Source organism: Camelina sativa, unplaced genomic scaffold, assembly GCF_000633955.1.
Source record: "Camelina sativa cultivar DH55 unplaced genomic scaffold, Cs unpScaffold00382, whole genome shotgun sequence".
Classification (NCBI taxonomy): domain Eukaryota; kingdom Viridiplantae; phylum Streptophyta; class Magnoliopsida; order Brassicales; family Brassicaceae; genus Camelina; species Camelina sativa.
In genome coordinates, this window is record NW_010921697.1 from 22197 (window position 1) to 40072 (window position 17876).

Below are 17876 nucleotides of genomic sequence, written 5' to 3' on the forward strand. Positions count from 1 at the left end.
GACAGTAAAACAAACATTTGTTAATTATTTATTACCTTGTTCAAGTAGTTGATTTGTAGAATGCAACATACGGTCACTACTATGATGAAGATCCATGCATGGAAGTACTTGAACTGGTTCATTCCCGAAAACGTCAGCTTTATGGCAATTGCTACAGCTTTAACACTCATAACCTAACATGCAACAAAGACAGAGACACTTACTTAAGAAAAAGAGAGATCTAGCTACTAAGAGATGGCTCAAGAAAAAAATGAAAACATACTGTAAGAGAGCCCATTAAAGAGCAAATTCCAACATATACTATCATATGCGTCTTCCCATAACGTGGCTCGTAGTAGAAGATCAATATAAGCACCACAACCAAGACCACAGCAGAATACGCAAGGAAACCTGGTTAATACATTCAAACATGTATATCAGTCCAACTAGAGAATCAGTGTTGTTTGACAAATTTTTAAAAAAATCTCTAGCTATTGCTATATATACCTGGTTCAGTAGCAAGGTGCCACACTTGCTTGACTGATTCAATGTCTTGCTCATGAGGAGCATGTAAAACAATCGTTGTTGATCCAACAACACAGAGAATGCAGCCAAGTATACCAAACATATGCAACTTCTCTTCCAAAATAAAATGTGCTAGCACTGCGCTGCATACCACGGTTCTCGTTTTCAGGAAACTACGTTGTTTTACATAGATATAACGGTAAAGAGATAGGCATAGTGGATACAGATACCTGAAAATAATACTGAGAGCTCCCAAAGGTGTCACTAGAATAGCCGGTGCAAATGCATATGCTGCGAAATTGGCTATCTCCCCAACAATCACTATAACAAGTAGGAAGACAAAATTAGTAATCATAACCAAAGCTTCATTTCCATAGATGAAATCCAATAGAATCTTGGATTTGAAATTTTTTTTTCTATGACTTTTTACTTGTTCATATCTCCTTCTTATCCCAAATTATTTAAAATATATGATGTAAGATCAATCTAATGATGATACTCTTCCAAGCTATCAGATTTCTGTCAGACAGAGAACCATGATGTCTCAATATAAAACCAAAGTTTTCAGATAAGACAAAGAGAGACTGTTTCAATAGTGATAAGATCCAAAACATGTCCCAACCACACAAAACTACCAAAGTCATAACATCTCTAAGCTAAATAGCAAACATGTAAAAGTAAGATTTGCAGCAGAACTTCCCAAAACCTTTATAGAGGGATAATGATCAGTCATCAGACTTACTTGTTATCATTCCAGCCCACCACCAAGGTTCATACAAGTATCCATACCCTCCTTCACCTGATCACAAATGATCAACAAGAAGAATTAGTTAAACAATATGTGTGATTTTGAAGTAAGTAAAAAAAATTCTGAATATATAAATCAGGAGAACCTGCTCTGGCTCCACTAACACCGGCCTTCTTAAGACCTTTTTTCTTGATGATGAAGCTAGAACCGATGAATACACTCGAAGACACAGCTAAAATGACTCCATGTATATTATCAGGTGACATCTCCTCCATCTTTGATGATATTTTATAGTACTTTTTGCTTATATATACAATTAAAATGATTTCAGCTTCTTGTTAATAATGAAAAGTTCCAGAGAGTTTTTGGCTTTCAGATATAGCTTATTGCGTCTACAAAAAAAACAAACAAAAATAAAGAAGAATCAGTATATCCACTCTATAATCAAAAATCAAACAAAGAAGATTACTGATTAATTAAGCAATTGCCTCACAAATCCTGGAACAATAGATTCTGACAGAAAAAAAATCTTGAGTTTTTAAATAATCTCATTGTGGCTGAAAAATTAAAGACCAGACAAATGGCATAAGTAGATTACATAGAGAGACCAAAGAGACAAAAACACAGATATGTAAGCAAGGAAAAAGACAAATCTTAACACATAAACAAAAATAAATCAAACGATGTCTCAAGAAACAGCTGGGACTACAAAAATCTAGGATCTTTCGAATTGTTTCTGAATTTGCTCAATTTAAGATTAACGAATCATAGAAGAGGATTAAGACCCACAACTACTCGGTTTTTATACGTTACCTTTCCCAAATCAAATCACCAAAACGATCACTAAGGAAAAGAAAAAAAAAATATATATATATATATATATATATATATATATATNTATAGAAGTAGCAATAGAATATTCGAATCGTATCTCAAACCTTTTTCATGTTGTAAACCAAAACAAAATCAACAAATGCGGAAGACGTGATAAATTGTTTACTTTTATTTTTCTTGGTGATGAAAACGTAATGTGAAAAATTTTAGGGTTCTTTTGTGTTGTCTGGAGAACTGAATCTGAAAGAAGAAAAAAAAATGAAAGCAAAGAAGAGGAGAGGACAGAGAGATTACAGTAGTATTGTGACGAAATTATAGGAAACTTTAGTTATATCTTAATTCACAAACACACTCATAATACAACTCAAAACATAAGAGTTACACCCATATACAAAACTTCTAAATTTAGACCGTTTCGGTTCTACTTTTATTGTTCCTTTTTTTTTTCTCAGAAATATTATTTTATTTTATTCTGAAATTTGCTTAGTTAAATAGTACTAATATTTTAAGAAAAAACGAATGGAATTCTTCACTACCATTCCCAATTGTATAATACAGCGATCCTTTAACAACGACTAATTAATTATATATCAAAGTTTTCATGGCTTAAGTGTTATATATTTTTGTTTCTTCGTAACACACTTTGGAACTTGTATATTTTACATATATGTAGATTGAAAGTATAAAGCAAGTGTTGAGAAAGATTATTATTATTGCAAGGGGACACAATCTAAGTGATAATGGTGCTTAATTAAGTAAACTAGTGGATGGTCCTCATGAACAAGTCACGTCTATGTGAAGTGATGAGAATGTGGCCGATGGTGAGTCCACAGAACAAACCAGGTATATAGCCTATTGCAGCTGCAATCCAGCTAAAGACTTGATCTTCTTCTTCCTTTTCCTCATCTTGCTCTTGCTTTGTTGTCTCTTCTTCTTGGCCGCAGGTTTCTTGAAGAGGAACACCGCATAGACCGGGATTCCCTGTAAACGATGAGCTATTCTGGCTTTGAATCTGAGTGGCTTGTGGTATTGGGCCTTCAAGCCTGTTGTAAGAAAAGTTCATCCACCCAAGAAACGTGAGTTTCCCAAGCTCAAGTGGAATACTGCCGAATAAACTGTTTTGAGATAGATCCAATGATTGGAGATTGGTCAAGTTTGATAGAGATGATGGTATACGGCCTGTGAAAGCATTGTTTGACATGTTGAGTACAATCAGTTCCTCAAGTAAACAGATGGATTCCGGAATACCTCCTTGGAATTTGTTTCCGGAGACATCGATGGTTTTGTAGATTTTGAAAACACTGCCAACCAGCTCCATATTCGATCCTTTGTTCGTCACAAACACAGACTTATGATATAATTCTTGGGTTATTCCTGGAGCTAAAATCATTTGCATATTATAAACAACGCCTACAGCCGATGACATTGCACTCCAACCAACAAAGTAATCTGATGGCAACACTCCAGTGAAAAGATTTTCCGAAATGTCAAAGATTCGTAGATTAGGGAAACTCAAAGAATCCCTAGGAGAAGCTATTGGCCCGTAGAACTTGTTAGAACGAAGGACAAGTATCTGTAGATCGGGCAACGAACTCAACCAGAATGGAAATTTGTCCTTGATTCGGTTATTTTCCATGTTCAAAAACTCGAGACGAGTGGAGTTGATTAGAGACTTGGGAAGTTGTCCTGATAACTGGTTGTCACCAACATCAAGTGATCTCAAGCGATCACTGATAATTTCCTCCGGAATAACACAAGAGAGACTGTTATTCCGAAGATGCAAGATCACAAGAGAAGTATTGAGATTGTCAAGACACCTTGGAATAGAACCGCTGAAATTGTTGTTGGACAAAACAAGTAGTTGAAGATTATTTGCTCTAGGAATCTCTCCAGAAAACTGATTATCAGAGCCTATAAAGTAACCGGTAGTGGAGTTTGGTAATATATTTAGTTCTCCACTGAAGGAATTCTGAGCAATGTTTACGTACATCAAAGCTGGCAGACTCCATAGCCATTCTGGTATTTGGCCTTCAATTTGATTGGCAGAGATGTCCAATACCTGCAAACTGGTTTGGTTTTGTAGAAACTTGGGAAACTCGGAAATATTGCAGGACGATATAATCAGTTCTGCTATGGGTGAGGGAAAATGGAGAGTGGAAGTGATATTCAAATTAATTCCTGAAAGATCAAGTGACGTCAGTGACTTGAGATGCAAGAAGATGTTGAAATCATTAATAGACCTCCCTGTGTTCCAGAAAGAGAGGCTAAGTTCCGAGAGTCCGACTAGTTTTGATATAGATCTTGGGATTGGTCCATTGAAATTGTTTTCTCCAATGTATAAGTATCGAAGGTTAGGTTGTAAAGAGATATTCCCAATCTCAAGAGGACCGGTGAAGTCGTTTCTGCTTAGGTCAAGTCTAGTCAGCGAAGGGATCATGAAGAGAGAAGAGGGAATGGTTCCATAAAATGAATTTTCACTAATCATAAAAGACTTCAGTTTGGAGAGGCTACTCATGTTGTTAGATGGGAGCATACCTTTTAACTGGTTAGAACTAAGGTCGATTGAGATGAGCGAGCTCAAGTTGAGTAGCACACGAGGGAAGTTCCCACTGAGCTTGGTCGATCGAACATCCAACTCTGTCAGCTTGTTTAAATGCCCTATCGAATCCGGTAGCTCACCGGCGGTGAAATCATTATCCGAAAGATCAAGATTCGTGAGATGAGAAAGATTTCCGAGTGAAGAAGGAAACTTCCCAAAGAGATTGCAACCACGAAGACTCAAAACCCTCAAATATTTGAGGTTGCCGATGGAATACGGTAGAATACCCGAGATATAATTGAAGCGAAGATCTAGGCTTTGAAGATGTTGTAGTCTAAACAGGCTACTATTAAATCTCAGAAGGCCGTTGAGATTACTGAACCCGAGGTCTAACCCAACGACCTTGCCTGTCTCACAAGAGACACCATCCCAAGAACAGCAATCAGTGTTGTTCCTCCACTTCTCTGTCTTCTTATCGCCAACAATTCCATTGGAATTGAACTCTTGGACATTGAACTCGTTCTTGAACTCCCAAAGAGCATCCCTATGGTCTGGAAGACACAAGTGTTTAGCATGAGAAGAACCAAACACAAGTATTGATTGAGAAAGACAGAAGACTAAACACAAGCTCCAGATTATTGTTATCATCCTCCTCTCACTACAAGAATGCATCATACTTTTCTCTTTGATTTTTTTTTTTTATTTTTTTTCCGGTGAAACGGATTGATTATATTTTTCACATTTGTGGTTGTGGGGTTAGAAGAATGTAAGATAAGTCTCCTTTGTAGACAGCAAGATAAGATATTTCTTCCACAAAGACTATATCATTCCCATCTGTTCAAACGCTCTGCCAAAAATTTGTCTTTTATGTTTCTTCACTTCCAAGTTTTCGTTTAGACTTTTCTCTGCATTACAATATCCTCTGTTTTATTTTCAGAAATCGGGACTTACCTTGTCTATTTTCCTCTAATTCACGTAGAAAATTAAAAATACAGCTAAACGAATTGTATTACTTGTCCTCAACGTTTGGATTAACAATTACTGTCAAATCAATCAGTTTTACTTTTGGTAATCGTAAAAACAAAAAACAGAGTCTGTTAAAAAAAAAAAAAATATACATTATGTCACCTCTGATCAATAAAGAGCAAAATTAGTTAAACATAAAGTAAGGTTAGTAAAAAGATTAATCTCATATGAAGAATTGCAACTCTCATAGTTAGAAGGGGTTTGACCTAGGTTTACATTGGTCAACACTTAATTACCTGGTTCTTCTAACCGGTTACAATGATGACACTGAACTTTATAAATATTCCTCATGAACATGATGATTGATGATTACACAAATGAAGAGAAACTCATCTTGCCAATGAGTGTTGAAAGGAGTTGGACGATGTCTTGGTTAGCACATCCACAAGAAAATAAAGTTGTGCATCATAGATGAAGTGTTTGGACAATCTTTCTTGATCTATTTTGTTCTCTCGTGAAAAATAGGATTGTTGACGATAAGTAATGCAGCAGCAGCAGCAGCAGCAGTAGAACCACAATAGATTATTAAAAAAAAAAAAAAAACATGATTGTCGCAAAGTCATTGACCATTCTAAATAAGTGATGTTTGAAAAGTCAAAGAGTAACTAATATCTAGCTCAATGACAATGAATCAGAACCTGCTCTGGCTATGCATACACTCACCTTCTTAAGACCTTTTTCTTGATGATAAAGACAGAGCTGTATGTAATGAAATTTTGGGAACAAAGCACTCTCATTATAAAACTCAAAACATTATAGTACACATACAAACTTATAATTTTGTAGACTAAAAATAAATACGAATTCAGACTAACATACTGTTTCACCATTCACAATTGTATTGGCCTAGATATTACACTTATTCTCTATGACCAAACCTTCTTAATCAAACAAAGTGTTGAGATGGTTTATTGATTTTTATTATTACAAGGGGACATCATCCTCCTTAGAAACGATTTATTCAAGTAAAATAGTGAAAGATTCTCATGAACCACTCACGTTTGTATGAAGTGAGAATGTGGCCAATGGTGAGTCCACACACAAGACCAGGTACGTAGCCTACAGCAGCTGCAATCCAGCTAAATACTTGTTCTTTTTGTTCACCTTGCTCTTTCTTTAATTCTTCTTCTTCTCCTCCTCCTCCGCAGGTTTCTTGGAGAGGAACACCACATAGCCCGGGATTCTCTGCGAATGAAGAGCTCTTTTGACTTTGAATCTGAGTGCCTTGTGGTATCGGACCTTCAAGCCTGTTGTATGAAAAGTTCATTTGTGCTAGAAACGTGAGCTTCCCGAGCTCTGGTGGGATTTTTCCGGATAATCTGTTTTTAGATAGATCCAATGATTCAAGATTGGTCAAGTTTGACAGAGCTGGTGGAATAGAACTTGTGAAAGCGTTGTTTGACATGTTGAGCACAATCAGTTCCTTAAGTAAAGCGATGGATTCAGGGATACCTCCTTTGAATTTGTTACCGGAAACATCAATGGTTTTGTAAATTGCGAAAACACTCCCAACCAGCTCAATCTTCGATCCTTTAGCTGTCATAGTCACTGAGTTTTGATAGTTTCCAGAGTCGTCACGTCCCGCATACCTACTCGGGATAACGTCTACAATGTCTATGACTGATGACATTGCACTCCAACCAGCAAAGTAATGTGATGGCAAGACTCCACTGAAGCGGTTTTCTGAAATGTCAAAGATCCGCAGCTTGTTGAAGCTCGAAGACTCTCCAGGAAAAGATATTGGCCCATGGAAGTCGTTAGAACGGAGGACAAGAATCTGTAGACTAGGCAACGATCTCAACCATAATGGAAATCTATCGCTGATTATGTTGTCTTCCACGTTAAGAAACTCGAGACGAGTGCAGTTGATCAAAGACTTGGGAAGTTCTCCTGATAACCGGTTGCGACCAACATCAACTGATCTCAAGTGTTCACTTACAGACTCCTCTGAAAAAGTACCTGAGAAGTTGTTATTACGAAGATGCAAGACCGAGAGAGTAGTATTAAAATTCTCAAAACACCGAGGAATAGAACCGTTGAAGTTGTTGTTGGATAGAACAAGTGTATCAAGAGAAACTAATTTGCATATTGTCCTAGGAACCTCTCCCGAGAACCGATTATCAGAGCCTAGAAAGATCGTCGTAGAGTTTGGTAACAAAGGAAACGGATGGTGGAATGCGTTTGAACTTATATCAAGCATGATTAGTTCTCCACATCTTTGAATAACATCCACTGGTCCTTCAAAACCACTGAACGAATTCTGAGAAATGTTTACATACTTCAAATCTGGTAGACTCCACAACCACTCCGGTACTTGGCCTTCAATTCGATTGGCAGAGATGTCTAAATAGTATAAAGTGGTTTGGTTTTCTAGAAACTTGGGGAATTCAGCAATATTGCAGGATGCTAAAATCAAGGTACCCATCGGTGAGGGAAGACTGAGCGTAGAGCTGGTCTTCAAATTAATCCCGGAAAGATCCAAGTAACCAAGTGACAAGAGAGGTGAGAATATGCTTGTGTCAAGTGTGCTTCTTGTATTAATATAAGAGAGGTCAAGGAACATGAGAGACTCCAGTTGCAAGAACATGTTGAAATCGACCATGGCTCTCTCTGTGTTCCATAAAGAGAGGTCAAGATAGAAGAGTCCAACTAGTTTCGATATAGACTCCGGGATTGGACCACTGAAGTTGTTTTCTAGAAGAGACAAAACTATAAGGTTAGATGGTGAAGACATATTCCCAAAGTCAAGAGGACCGTTGAAGTTGTTTCTTCCCAAGACAAGGGTGGCCAATGAAGGAAGCATGAAGAGAGACGATGGGATAGATCCAGAAAATGAATTTCCAGTAACCTCAAAATCCACTAGTTTTGAAAGGCTACTCATATTAGATGGGAGCATACCTTCGAACTGGTTAGAACCAAGGTTGATCAAGGTGAGCTCGCTCATATTGAGTAGCACACTAGGAAATTTCCCACTGAGCTTGGCTGATCTAAGATGCAACTCTGTTAGCTTGTTTAGATTCCCCATTGAATCCGGTAGCTCACCGGTGAAATCATTAACAGAAAGATCAAGATTAGTGAGATAAGTAAGATTCCCAAGCGAAGAAGGAATCTTTCCAAAGAGATGGCAATCACCAAGACTCAATACCCTCAAATATTTGAGGTTGCCTATGGAATTTGGTAGAGTACCCGAAAAATTATTCGAGCCAAGAACAAGGCTGTGAAGATGTTGTAGTCTAAACAGGCTACTATCATATCTCAAAGGGCCATTGAGAAAACTGTTCATGAGGTCTAACTCTACTACCTTACCCGTTTTAGGATCACAAGAGATACCGTCCCAAGTGCAGCAGTCAGTGTTGTTCCTCCACTTCTCTGTCTTCTTATCACCAACAATCCCATTGGAATTGAGTTCTTGGACATAGAACTCGTTCTTGAACTCCAAAAGAGCATTCTTCTGGTCTGCACGACACAAGTGCCTAACATGAGAAGCTAAAACAAGTATCGAATTAGAAAGGAACAAGATTAAACAAAAGCTCCATATTGTCATCTTCCCCTGATTACAAGAATGCAACATACTTTTTTCTTTGATACTTGTTTTTTTTTTCTGTGAAAAAGTAGGAAACGAGTGGTGGCTCTAGTAATCCGATCGTCTCGTACATTCGTGGAAAACAAATAAAGCTTGACTTAAAAAGTCTCTTGTGAAAAATGGTGGCTGCTTCCACAGAGAATATTAATTTCCAAATGAACAACGACAAAGTCAATTTAAGTCTCCTCTTGGAAAAAAGTAACCCATGAGGTGTGGGGTTACCGTAGCACAAAGACTCTTTTGATTATTCAAAAGCGCAAACGCAATTTCCTTGGCTGTATGGTGAGCTAGTGGTGAGAGCTAATCGATTGCCTTAAATAACTTTTAAGTAATAAATAAGAATTAAAATACCTAAAATACTTTAGATTAAAATACTGAAAGATTGTTGTAGCTAAGATATAGGCCATGAAGATGTTGTAGTCTAAACAGGCTATTATTTTATCTCAACGGGCCATTGAGATAACTGTCCTTGAGGGCTAACTCAACCCCCTTACCCGTCTTAGGATTACAAGAGATACCATCCCAAGAACAACAATACCAAATGTTGTTCCTCCACATCTCTGCCGTCGTATCAGACTTCATCTTGTCGGGTTCTTGGACATAGAACTCACTCTTAAACTCCCACAAGAACCAACCACAAGTATTGAGTTAAGAAAGTGACAAGATTAAGCACAAGCTCCGTATTATCATCTTCCCCTCACTACAACAATGCATTTTTTGTTTTTGACTTTTTTTTTTTTTGCGAAAGTGTAACAAGTGATGTTGATGATTTGGTCTATAGATATCGTCTCTATGAAGGTTGACGCTAGATCCGTTGATTAATTGCTTCCACATGATCAATAATTTTCAAATATGGTCAACTCTACAAAGTCAAATCTTCTCTTGGAGGAAAAAAATATATATTAAAAACTCAATACCATGGTGGTGTCTTTGACTCTTAGGCAGCTGGTGCGAGACGATTAATTTGCTATCAACATAAACTATCTATCGAAAGACAAGTAATATTCGGTCAGTCCAAAGAACTCTCTAACATACTCGTGGAAGTATAGTAGCTCAAGCCCAGCACAATGGGATAAGGAGTATTGCCAGCAGCTTAGGCCACCGAAGCACCGCCCAACATCGCTTCTTGCATTGTGTCACCAAAACTCATGAGCACGAGAATAACGGAGAGAAATGAAAACAATATAGTATATCAATAATAAAATATGATTTTGTTAGCGCAGTCTCGTCAAGTTGCCTCTCCACTTTATCTCTTTTTTCAAAGATTTATACCTTAATCAGTTAAAAAAATCGTTTATCATGTGATCGCATCGTGCTATATTCGGTGTACTGATTTCATAAGTATGCTTCATTAAATTTGTAAATTCTAAAATTAAACAATTTTAGTTTTAATTAATTATTTACATTCTTGGCAAAATAAAAATGAGAGATGAAAACTTAAAAGTGAAATTTTCAAATCAAACATAATTATGTTATTTTATTTCGTATGCTTTAATATTCAAAATTTAAAATATATTATAGACATCTTTGATTATAAAATTTCTTTGATAATAAAATTTTAACTTCTTATGTGCTGAATTATTCGACAATTATAATCATTTTAAAATTTAGTCGATCAATTTTGATTCTGTTTATTTTTCTGAATAAAAAAATATAAGTAAATGATATATTTTTCTTCCTTTCTTAAACTTCACAGAAAAATATATATTTCTATCGAGAAACTTTTTTGAGTTTGTATCTCTGGATGTCGAATATGTGCATATTTTGAGTCTTGTCCTTCGATGTTGAATATGTGTAATACGTTTAAAATTTGTTTATGTTCTTTAATGTGGAATATATATGTGAGTAGTTTGTGTCTGTGTCATTTGATGTATGTGTAACTAGTTTGATTTTCTTGTTTTTTGATGCCGAATATGTATAATTAGTTTGAGTTTGTTTTCATTTTTTTATTTTTTTTAGCAAAAGTGTTTGTTTTCTCTAATGTAAATTCGTTTGAGTTTGTTTGTGTTATCTAATATTGAATATATGTAAATAGTTTTTTTTTTGTGTTATTTGATGTGGAATATGTGTAACTAGTTTGAGTTTTTATCTTTAGAAACCGAATATGTGTAATTAATTTGAGTTTATTTGTTTTTTTGGATGTCGTGTAATTTGTTTAAGTTTGTATCTTCAGTTGCCTAATATGTGTAACTAGTTCTAGTTTGTGTCTTGATAAGTAATTTAAGTTTGTATTTTCATCGTGCATATGTTTCACTTGTTTGATTTTTATGTTTTCTTATATCGAATAAATGTAAAGTAGTTTGACTTTGTGTTTTATTTAATTATATTGAATATGTGTAACTAGTTTGAGTTTCTAATTAGTTTGAGGTTGTGTTAGCTGACACCAGATATGCCTAACTAGTTTGAATATGTGTTTTTTTTATTTCTAAAATCTTATAAAATATGTTTTTATAAAAAGTAAAAAAATAAAACCATTAAAACTAATAATTTACACAAGTTTTGGCATAAATTTTGAAACTTCGATAAACTTAGATAATTAATATTTATTTCCCTTATCTCAATATACACAATTTATTTATATTTAGGTTACAACTATTTAAAGTTTTATATATATATAGTCAAAGAAAATGAATCTTTTGGTATTTTTCACTAGTAGTTTATTTTCTCCTAATTAAAATAAATTTCTGAAGTTTCAAGTCGCAAAATGACGGCTACCTCTCGCATTAAACTATAATGACAAAAATACCCTCTCAAATCCATAGATTGCTCCTCAACAGTCTCATCTACCTTCACACCTCACCACAGTTCCCAACTATTACCATTCCCTACGATACAATCCACTAGCCACAATACTCAAACTCCAAAAAACCAAACATACCAAAAACAAAACCCTACAAAACAATGAAGTGTTGTTACAAATCATCATCAATCCTCTCAACCAAACACCACCCATTCCTCTACAAACAACCAATCTCCTCTCTACCACCATCGCCAGCTTCGTTCCCATCAACTCTCTCTTACCCAACCCGAACCCGATTCACATCCACCCGGATCCAATCTCGTCTCATCCACGACGATCCAGTCAAACAATCATCACAAGACCTAACCTTCTACGATCTTCTCGGCGTCACCGATTCAGTCACTCTCCCAGAGATCAAACAAGCCTATAAACAACTCGCTCGAAAATACCACCCGGACGTTTCGCCACCGGATCGGGTCGAAGAGTACACCGATCGGTTTATCAAAGTTCAAGAAGCTTACGAAACTCTCTCGGATCCTCGCCGGAGAGTTTTGTATGATCGTGATTTGTCTATGGGATTTTCATTCTCTTTCTCCGGTCGACGATGTAACCGATACGATGAGGTAATTATTTTTTCACAATTGTAATTAATTTTTTTTTGTGATGAATCAATAAGGGATAAAAAAAAAACAGAACCATAGTTTTGGTTTATGGTTAAGAAAATTTAAACTAGTTTTAGTTATGTCTCATTCATAGATTTATCCATTGATGTTGAGTTGTTTGATTTGGATATTTTCTTTTTGGTTTCGTATATGGACAAATATGTGTGTGTAGTATTATCCTCAATAATTCTCGTATTATTATTCTTTTATTTTTTGGAATTTTAGAGATTTACTCGGTAGATTCGAGAACCATTTGTATATGTTGTGTGTGTATCTTTGTCGACAGAACTGACCTTATCTTTTTAATATGGTCCCAATGAATTGTGTTGAGGTATGTGTCGATTGAAAGATTGTAGACTTTTTATTTTATTTATTAAAAGGTATGATTAGTGGAATAGAGAATGTTGACAAAATGAACTCATTTGATACTTTAGTTGGTACAACCATGGGTCCAAATTGTTGATTTTATGTTTAGTTATTTAAATGTAAATGTGAATGTTGTGATTTTAGGAAGTGGTGGAGGAGAAGAGTGAGTGGAAGGCAAAATGGCAAACTCAGCTCTCAGGGCTAAGGAGAAGAAGCAATCAGAAAGATAATGATAACTCAATCTCTTGGGCTGCTAGAATGCGTCGTCAACGTCAAGATTCTTCTTGACACACAACAACACCAACCAAGTCTCTCTAGTCTTTTTTTTTTTTTTTTTACGATAGTCTCTCTAGTCTTCTTATGTATAGTCTTTTTAATTTGTTTGTGTGTAATATAGAAAAGCATAGCAACAATACCCCGCAACTTTGTATATATATATATGTATAAACTTTTCTATGTGCCTATACTAATCGGCAAGCACACTGAAATAGATATAAACCCTGATTACTAAAGAATAACTCTTAAAGTAAGGCTATAACAATATAGTGTTAACTCTACAAATTAATATATATATATATATATATTTCAATTCAAAATTAGTATTTCGCTTCAGTTTATGAATCGATAAAATTAATAACACTAATAAAATATTATATTTTTGATGTTATTAATTTATAAAGGTTTTACTGTGAATGATAAACTAATGGTTAGTAGCATATAAAAATAACATAGCTAGAATAAATGTACATAAATTATTAAAAGATAAGTTCATTGTAATTTTAACATGAAAACAGAAATAGAGAAATTTTTACCTTACAATAAAAAATATAGAAATGATAAAAAAAAAAAATCCAACTGGTTTTTAGCTAAACTAAATGTTGTAAACACCTTATTTTCATACGTTTTACAACAGTTTTCTTTATCTTCTAACACATGTTCAATGCTCATTTTATTGTCCGTTTCTGCTATATATTATATTTATCAATCTGATTCCTAACCGATAACCAGGTCGAGGATGATTTTAATGGAAGATTATGACAATGCAGTATAAAATCTAGAAATTAATACCTTAATAAATAAATATATATTTTATTTCATACTGGATTTTTTTGTCTTAATTTATTTATCAATAAAATTAATAAATCTAGTAAAATATTATACTCTCGATGTTATTAATTTATAGAGACTTTATATTAAATAATAAACCAATGGTTAAGAGCATATATTATATATGTAGACTATTAAAAATAGAAATTACACATTTTTACCTTAAAATAAAAATGAAAAAAATCCATCCGGTTTTTAGGTAAACACCTTATCTTCATATGTTGTATAACCGCTTTCTTCTATCTTCTATTAACATGTTAAATGATTATTTCATCTGTCCGTTTCTATTATCTATTACATCTGTCCACCCGATTTGTAACGGACCAATATCAGAACCTTCAAGAACTTTAGTATGTGTCAACAACAAAATCCAAAGGTAACCCACCTCCAACCATTTTTTCTGATCACTTTCTCCAACTAAGCCCATGAATGTTTGAAAGATTTTGGTGGTTTTTAGATTATTTATTACAGTTTTTAGATTTTAGATTTTTGTTTTTGATTTTTGCAAAATAAAACTAAAAGTAAATGGAATTTTTTTTAAAAAAATTATATATATGTTTGGTACAGAAAATCTCAAAAATCCATTGAAATGAGATTTTGGATTTTGCTAATAAATTAGTAACATCTCTAAAAATCTAAATTCTCTAATTCTTAGGAAATTCCCACTTTTCATAAAATCTTGAATGGTTAAAAATGAATTTTTAAAAAATTTAAAACCAAAAACCATTTAAATATGTTACTTAAAAATTAATTATTTAATTTTACAACAACGTTACAACTTACAACAGTTCAGCAAATAATTCATCACAAATTTAAATATATATAAAAAAAAGGAAATAACATTTATGAATTCACATTTTACACTTATTAGCCGTTAGTACACACTCACGGCGCGATCAAACCACACTTCTTAAACTCCAATTTTACCCTCTCCATCTCTTCCTCCGGCAACGTAACCGTCACAACCCTCTCCTCCGATTTCGCCGCCACGTAAATAACCACCAACCCCTCCTCCCCTACGCCTTCAACATTACAGTAAACCGAATCCGGCGACTTCCCCATCACTCTGGCTCCGTACAAATCCTCACCACTCAGATCCACAAACGTCAATTTCGCACCGTACACAACAAAATCCAAATTCCCATCACAGCTCCCTCCGATCTCCTCGATTCCAAATCTCTCATCCATCGCTTCCCCCATAGCTCTCACCAGTTCCTCCACCGTCGCTTCCGCCACCGGAAAATCAACTTGAACCGAACTTATCACCTGACTGTTACGAATCGCGTTATTAGGTTTCAGATCGTTCGGATCGTTTTTGATGATCGTAACCGTCACAGGCTCTGGCTCCGCCCTAACCTTAGCTATGCATTTCCATATGATCCCGGAGATGATCTCGAACACCGGAACCGAGTTACCTCCGTTCGCCGGAAAATGTGGTGATATCTGATCGGCGACTGAGAGATTGAAACAGTAAGTCGCCATTTTCTTGTTGTTTGGAGTGACCCAGAGATCTCCAACCGGGTCGACCCGTTTAATCGAAACCGGGTCTTTAACCGTTGGGTTTGGACTTTGGAAGCTTCTGTCTCCCTTAGAGGGTGTTGGGGCATGAATCTTTTCTCCGGTAATGGCCTTAGTCCATAAGTTGAAGGCGTAAAATAGAGAGGATGAGTCTCCAATTATATTGGCCCAGCTCAGGCCCAAACCTAATCCTCCGCATTTAAACCGGGTCATCTGCGTTAACAAAACCGATAAATAATTAGCTTCAAACCGGCTTAGAAGGTGAAAATATGTATCAAATCGGTTTAGAATTTACAAACCATACGTAAGAGAGTTATTATCCAAAATCCTATCTGAAAACCATTTTAACATTTTCGATATTTAGAAAGTAAATTCTCGGATACAAAGAAATTGATCCAAAAAACAGCTATATATTACTTTATTTTTCAGATTTTCGTTTTTTTCTTCTTTCAATCTTCATATATCGAAGGTCATGGATCTTTACATGTGAAACTCTTAGTTCCAACGAATTAAATTCGTCCCAATCTAGTTCGCAACTCAAGGTTGAAAAGTCGGAATGTTTTATTAAATTAATTAATTGTACACCTACTCCGAGTCAGTCTTCTTTCATGCAAGTTCATGGTTCGAACAGAATTTGTTCGTGTATTAAATTTTGTTGTGACAGTTCNATCGCTTCCCCCATAGCTCTCACCAGTTCCTCCACCGTCGCTTCCGCCACCGGAAAATCAACTTGAACCGAACTTATCACCTGACTGTTACGAATCGCGTTATTAGGTTTCAGATCGTTCGGATCGTTTTTGATGATCGTAACCGTCACAGGCTCTGGCTCCGCCCTAACCTTAGCTATGCATTTCCATATGATCCCGGAGATGATCTCGAACACCGGAACCGAGTTACCTCCGTTCGCCGGAAAATGTGGTGATATCTGATCGGCGACTGAGAGATTGAAACAGTAAGTCGCCATTTTCTTGTTGTTTGGAGTGACCCAGAGATCTCCAACCGGGTCGACCCGTTTAATCGAAACCGGGTCTTTAACCGTTGGGTTTGGACTTTGGAAGCTTCTGTCTCCCTTAGAGGGTGTTGGGGCATGAATCTTTTCTCCGGTAATGGCCTTAGTCCATAAGTTGAAGGCGTAAAATAGAGAGGATGAGTCTCCAATTATATTGGCCCAGCTCAGGCCCAAACCTAATCCTCCGCATTTAAACCGGGTCATCTGCGTTAACAAAACCGATAAATAATTAGCTTCAAACCGGCTTAGAAGGTGAAAATATGTATCAAATCGGTTTAGAATTTACAAACCATACGTAAGAGAGTTATTATCCAAAATCCTATCTGAAAACCATTTTAACATTTTCGATATTTAGAAAGTAAATTCTCGGATACAAAGAAATTGATCCAAAAAACAGCTATATATTACTTTATTTTTCAGATTTTCGTTTTTTTCTTCTTTCAATCTTCATATATCGAAGGTCATGGATCTTTACATGTGAAACTCTTAGTTCCAACGAATTAAATTCGTCCCAATCTAGTTCGCAACTCAAGGTTGAAAAGTCGGAATGTTTTATTAAATTAATTAATTGTACACCTACTCCGAGTCAGTCTTCTTTCATGCAAGTTCATGGTTCGAACAGAATTTGTTCGTGTATTAAATTTTGTTGTGACAGTTCATGCATTTAATGTTCTAATGGAGTATATGTTATTTTGTCTTTCTTGATTAGGGCATACGGTACCCAAAAAACCCTAACAGAGATTTCTAATCTAGTTTAAGCTCATAATTGCCTTTTTCCAACTCAATAAAATCAGACCCCATCCATGATCCATCAGCATGGTTGGTCTTCTTTTCTGCTTAATATCATAAGTGTTTTATATACCATTTTTTCTTTTCTCCGTATCTTCTTTTTATTATAATAATTAGTGTTGTTACTTGTTAGCAAAGATAAACTGTGAGGACCAGTCGATCTCAATGAAGGCCAAAAATATAATAGAAACATTTCTAAAAACACAAGATTTAGTAAAATATGTACTATATACATATTTTCTGGTTGACAGAAAATATTAAATATTTATAATAATACTTTATTTTTTTTGGCAAATGGTTCAAGATTGAACAATGCAATACCATATCATGTATGTATAACCATTTTAAGAACATTTTTTATTTAAATATATGATATATCTCAGTCAATATTAAATGTGTCTATCTCGCGAGAGAGAGAGAGAGAGAGAGAGAGAGAGAGAGAGAGAGAGAG

At 35.3% G+C, this 17876-nt stretch overlaps 5 protein-coding genes across 7 annotated transcripts in view; 1 reads left to right on the forward strand and 4 right to left on the reverse strand.

Annotated features, from left to right (window-relative positions):
- LOC104772980 (probable magnesium transporter NIPA2) overlaps window positions 1–2035 on the reverse strand; it is a 3776-nt gene extending 1741 nt beyond the window's left edge. Inside the window, exons 1-6 of the mRNA XM_010497533.2 lie at window positions 1398–2035; window positions 1247–1303; window positions 735–825; window positions 487–647; window positions 263–390; window positions 36–173 (exon numbers count right to left, since the gene is read on the reverse strand). Of these exons, the coding sequence (XP_010495835.1) occupies window positions 36–173; window positions 263–390; window positions 487–647; window positions 735–825; window positions 1247–1303; window positions 1398–1527 (705 nt within the window). The 5' untranslated portion in view covers window positions 1528–2035. The remainder of the gene's footprint in view (window positions 1–35; window positions 174–262; window positions 391–486; window positions 648–734; window positions 826–1246; window positions 1304–1397) is intronic.
- An 811-nt stretch (window positions 2036–2846) lies between these two features.
- LOC104772979 (receptor like protein 30-like) lies at window positions 2847–5297 on the reverse strand. Its single transcript, XM_019242559.1, has one exon. It carries the CDS (start codon window positions 5295–5297, stop codon window positions 2847–2849), a length of 2451 nt encoding a protein of 816 aa, XP_019098104.1.
- Window positions 5298–6611: 1314 nt separating this feature from the next.
- On the reverse strand, window positions 6612–9386 carry LOC104772981 (receptor like protein 30). 3 transcript variants are annotated; one of them, XM_010497535.2, is made up of 2 exons: window positions 9225–9386; window positions 6612–9107 (listed from the first exon to the last, which is right to left on the reverse strand). In XM_010497535.2, the coding sequence occupies exon 2, from the start codon at window positions 8932–8934 to the stop codon at window positions 6613–6615; it is 2322 nt and encodes a 773-aa protein (XP_010495837.1). In that variant the 5' UTR covers window positions 8935–9107; window positions 9225–9386; the 3' UTR covers window position 6612. The 3 variants fall into 3 exon arrangements, with proteins under 3 accessions (XP_010495837.1, XP_010495836.1, XP_010495838.1); XM_010497534.2 differs by having other exon boundaries at window positions 6612–8345; window positions 8550–9382; XM_010497536.2 differs by having other exon boundaries at window positions 6832–6970; window positions 7104–9384.
- Window positions 9387–11922: 2536 nt separating this feature from the next.
- On the forward strand, window positions 11923–13472 carry LOC104772983 (chaperone protein dnaJ 20, chloroplastic-like). Its single transcript, XM_010497537.2, has 2 exons — window positions 11923–12597; window positions 13147–13472. Exons 1-2 carry the CDS (start codon window positions 12136–12138, stop codon window positions 13288–13290), a joined length of 606 nt encoding a protein of 201 aa, XP_010495839.1. The 5' UTR covers window positions 11923–12135; the 3' UTR covers window positions 13291–13472.
- Window positions 13473–14909: 1437 nt separating this feature from the next.
- LOC104772984 (protein ECERIFERUM 26) overlaps window positions 14910–17876 on the reverse strand; it is a gene marked incomplete in the record, with an annotated part of 3775 nt that continues 808 nt past the window's right edge. Inside the window, 1 exon segment of the mRNA XM_019242565.1 lies at window positions 14910–15839. Within this exon segment, the coding sequence (XP_019098110.1) occupies window positions 14995–15839 (845 nt within the window).

What these genes read in the sequence shown, in the direction of transcription:
- LOC104772979 (XM_019242559.1), bottom strand. Translation starts at nt 5,297, where the DNA reads ATGCATTCTTGTAGTGAGAGGAGGATGATAACAATAATCTGGAGCTTG.
- LOC104772981 (XM_010497534.2), bottom strand. Translation starts at nt 9,222, where the DNA reads ATGTTGCATTCTTGTAATCAGGGGAAGATGACAATATGGAGCTTTTGT. An exon ending in TGGTTCTAACCAGTTCGAAG is followed by an intron (nt 8,346 to 8,549) that starts GTATGCTCCCAT and finishes TGTCTCTTCTAG; the next exon opens with AAAACAACTTCAGTGGTCCA.
- LOC104772983 (XM_010497537.2), top strand. Translation starts at nt 12,136, where the DNA reads ATGAAGTGTTGTTACAAATCATCATCAATCCTCTCAACCAAACACCAC. An exon ending in GATGTAACCGATACGATGAG is followed by an intron (nt 12,598 to 13,146) that starts GTAATTATTTTT and finishes TTGTGATTTTAG; the next exon opens with GAAGTGGTGGAGGAGAAGAG.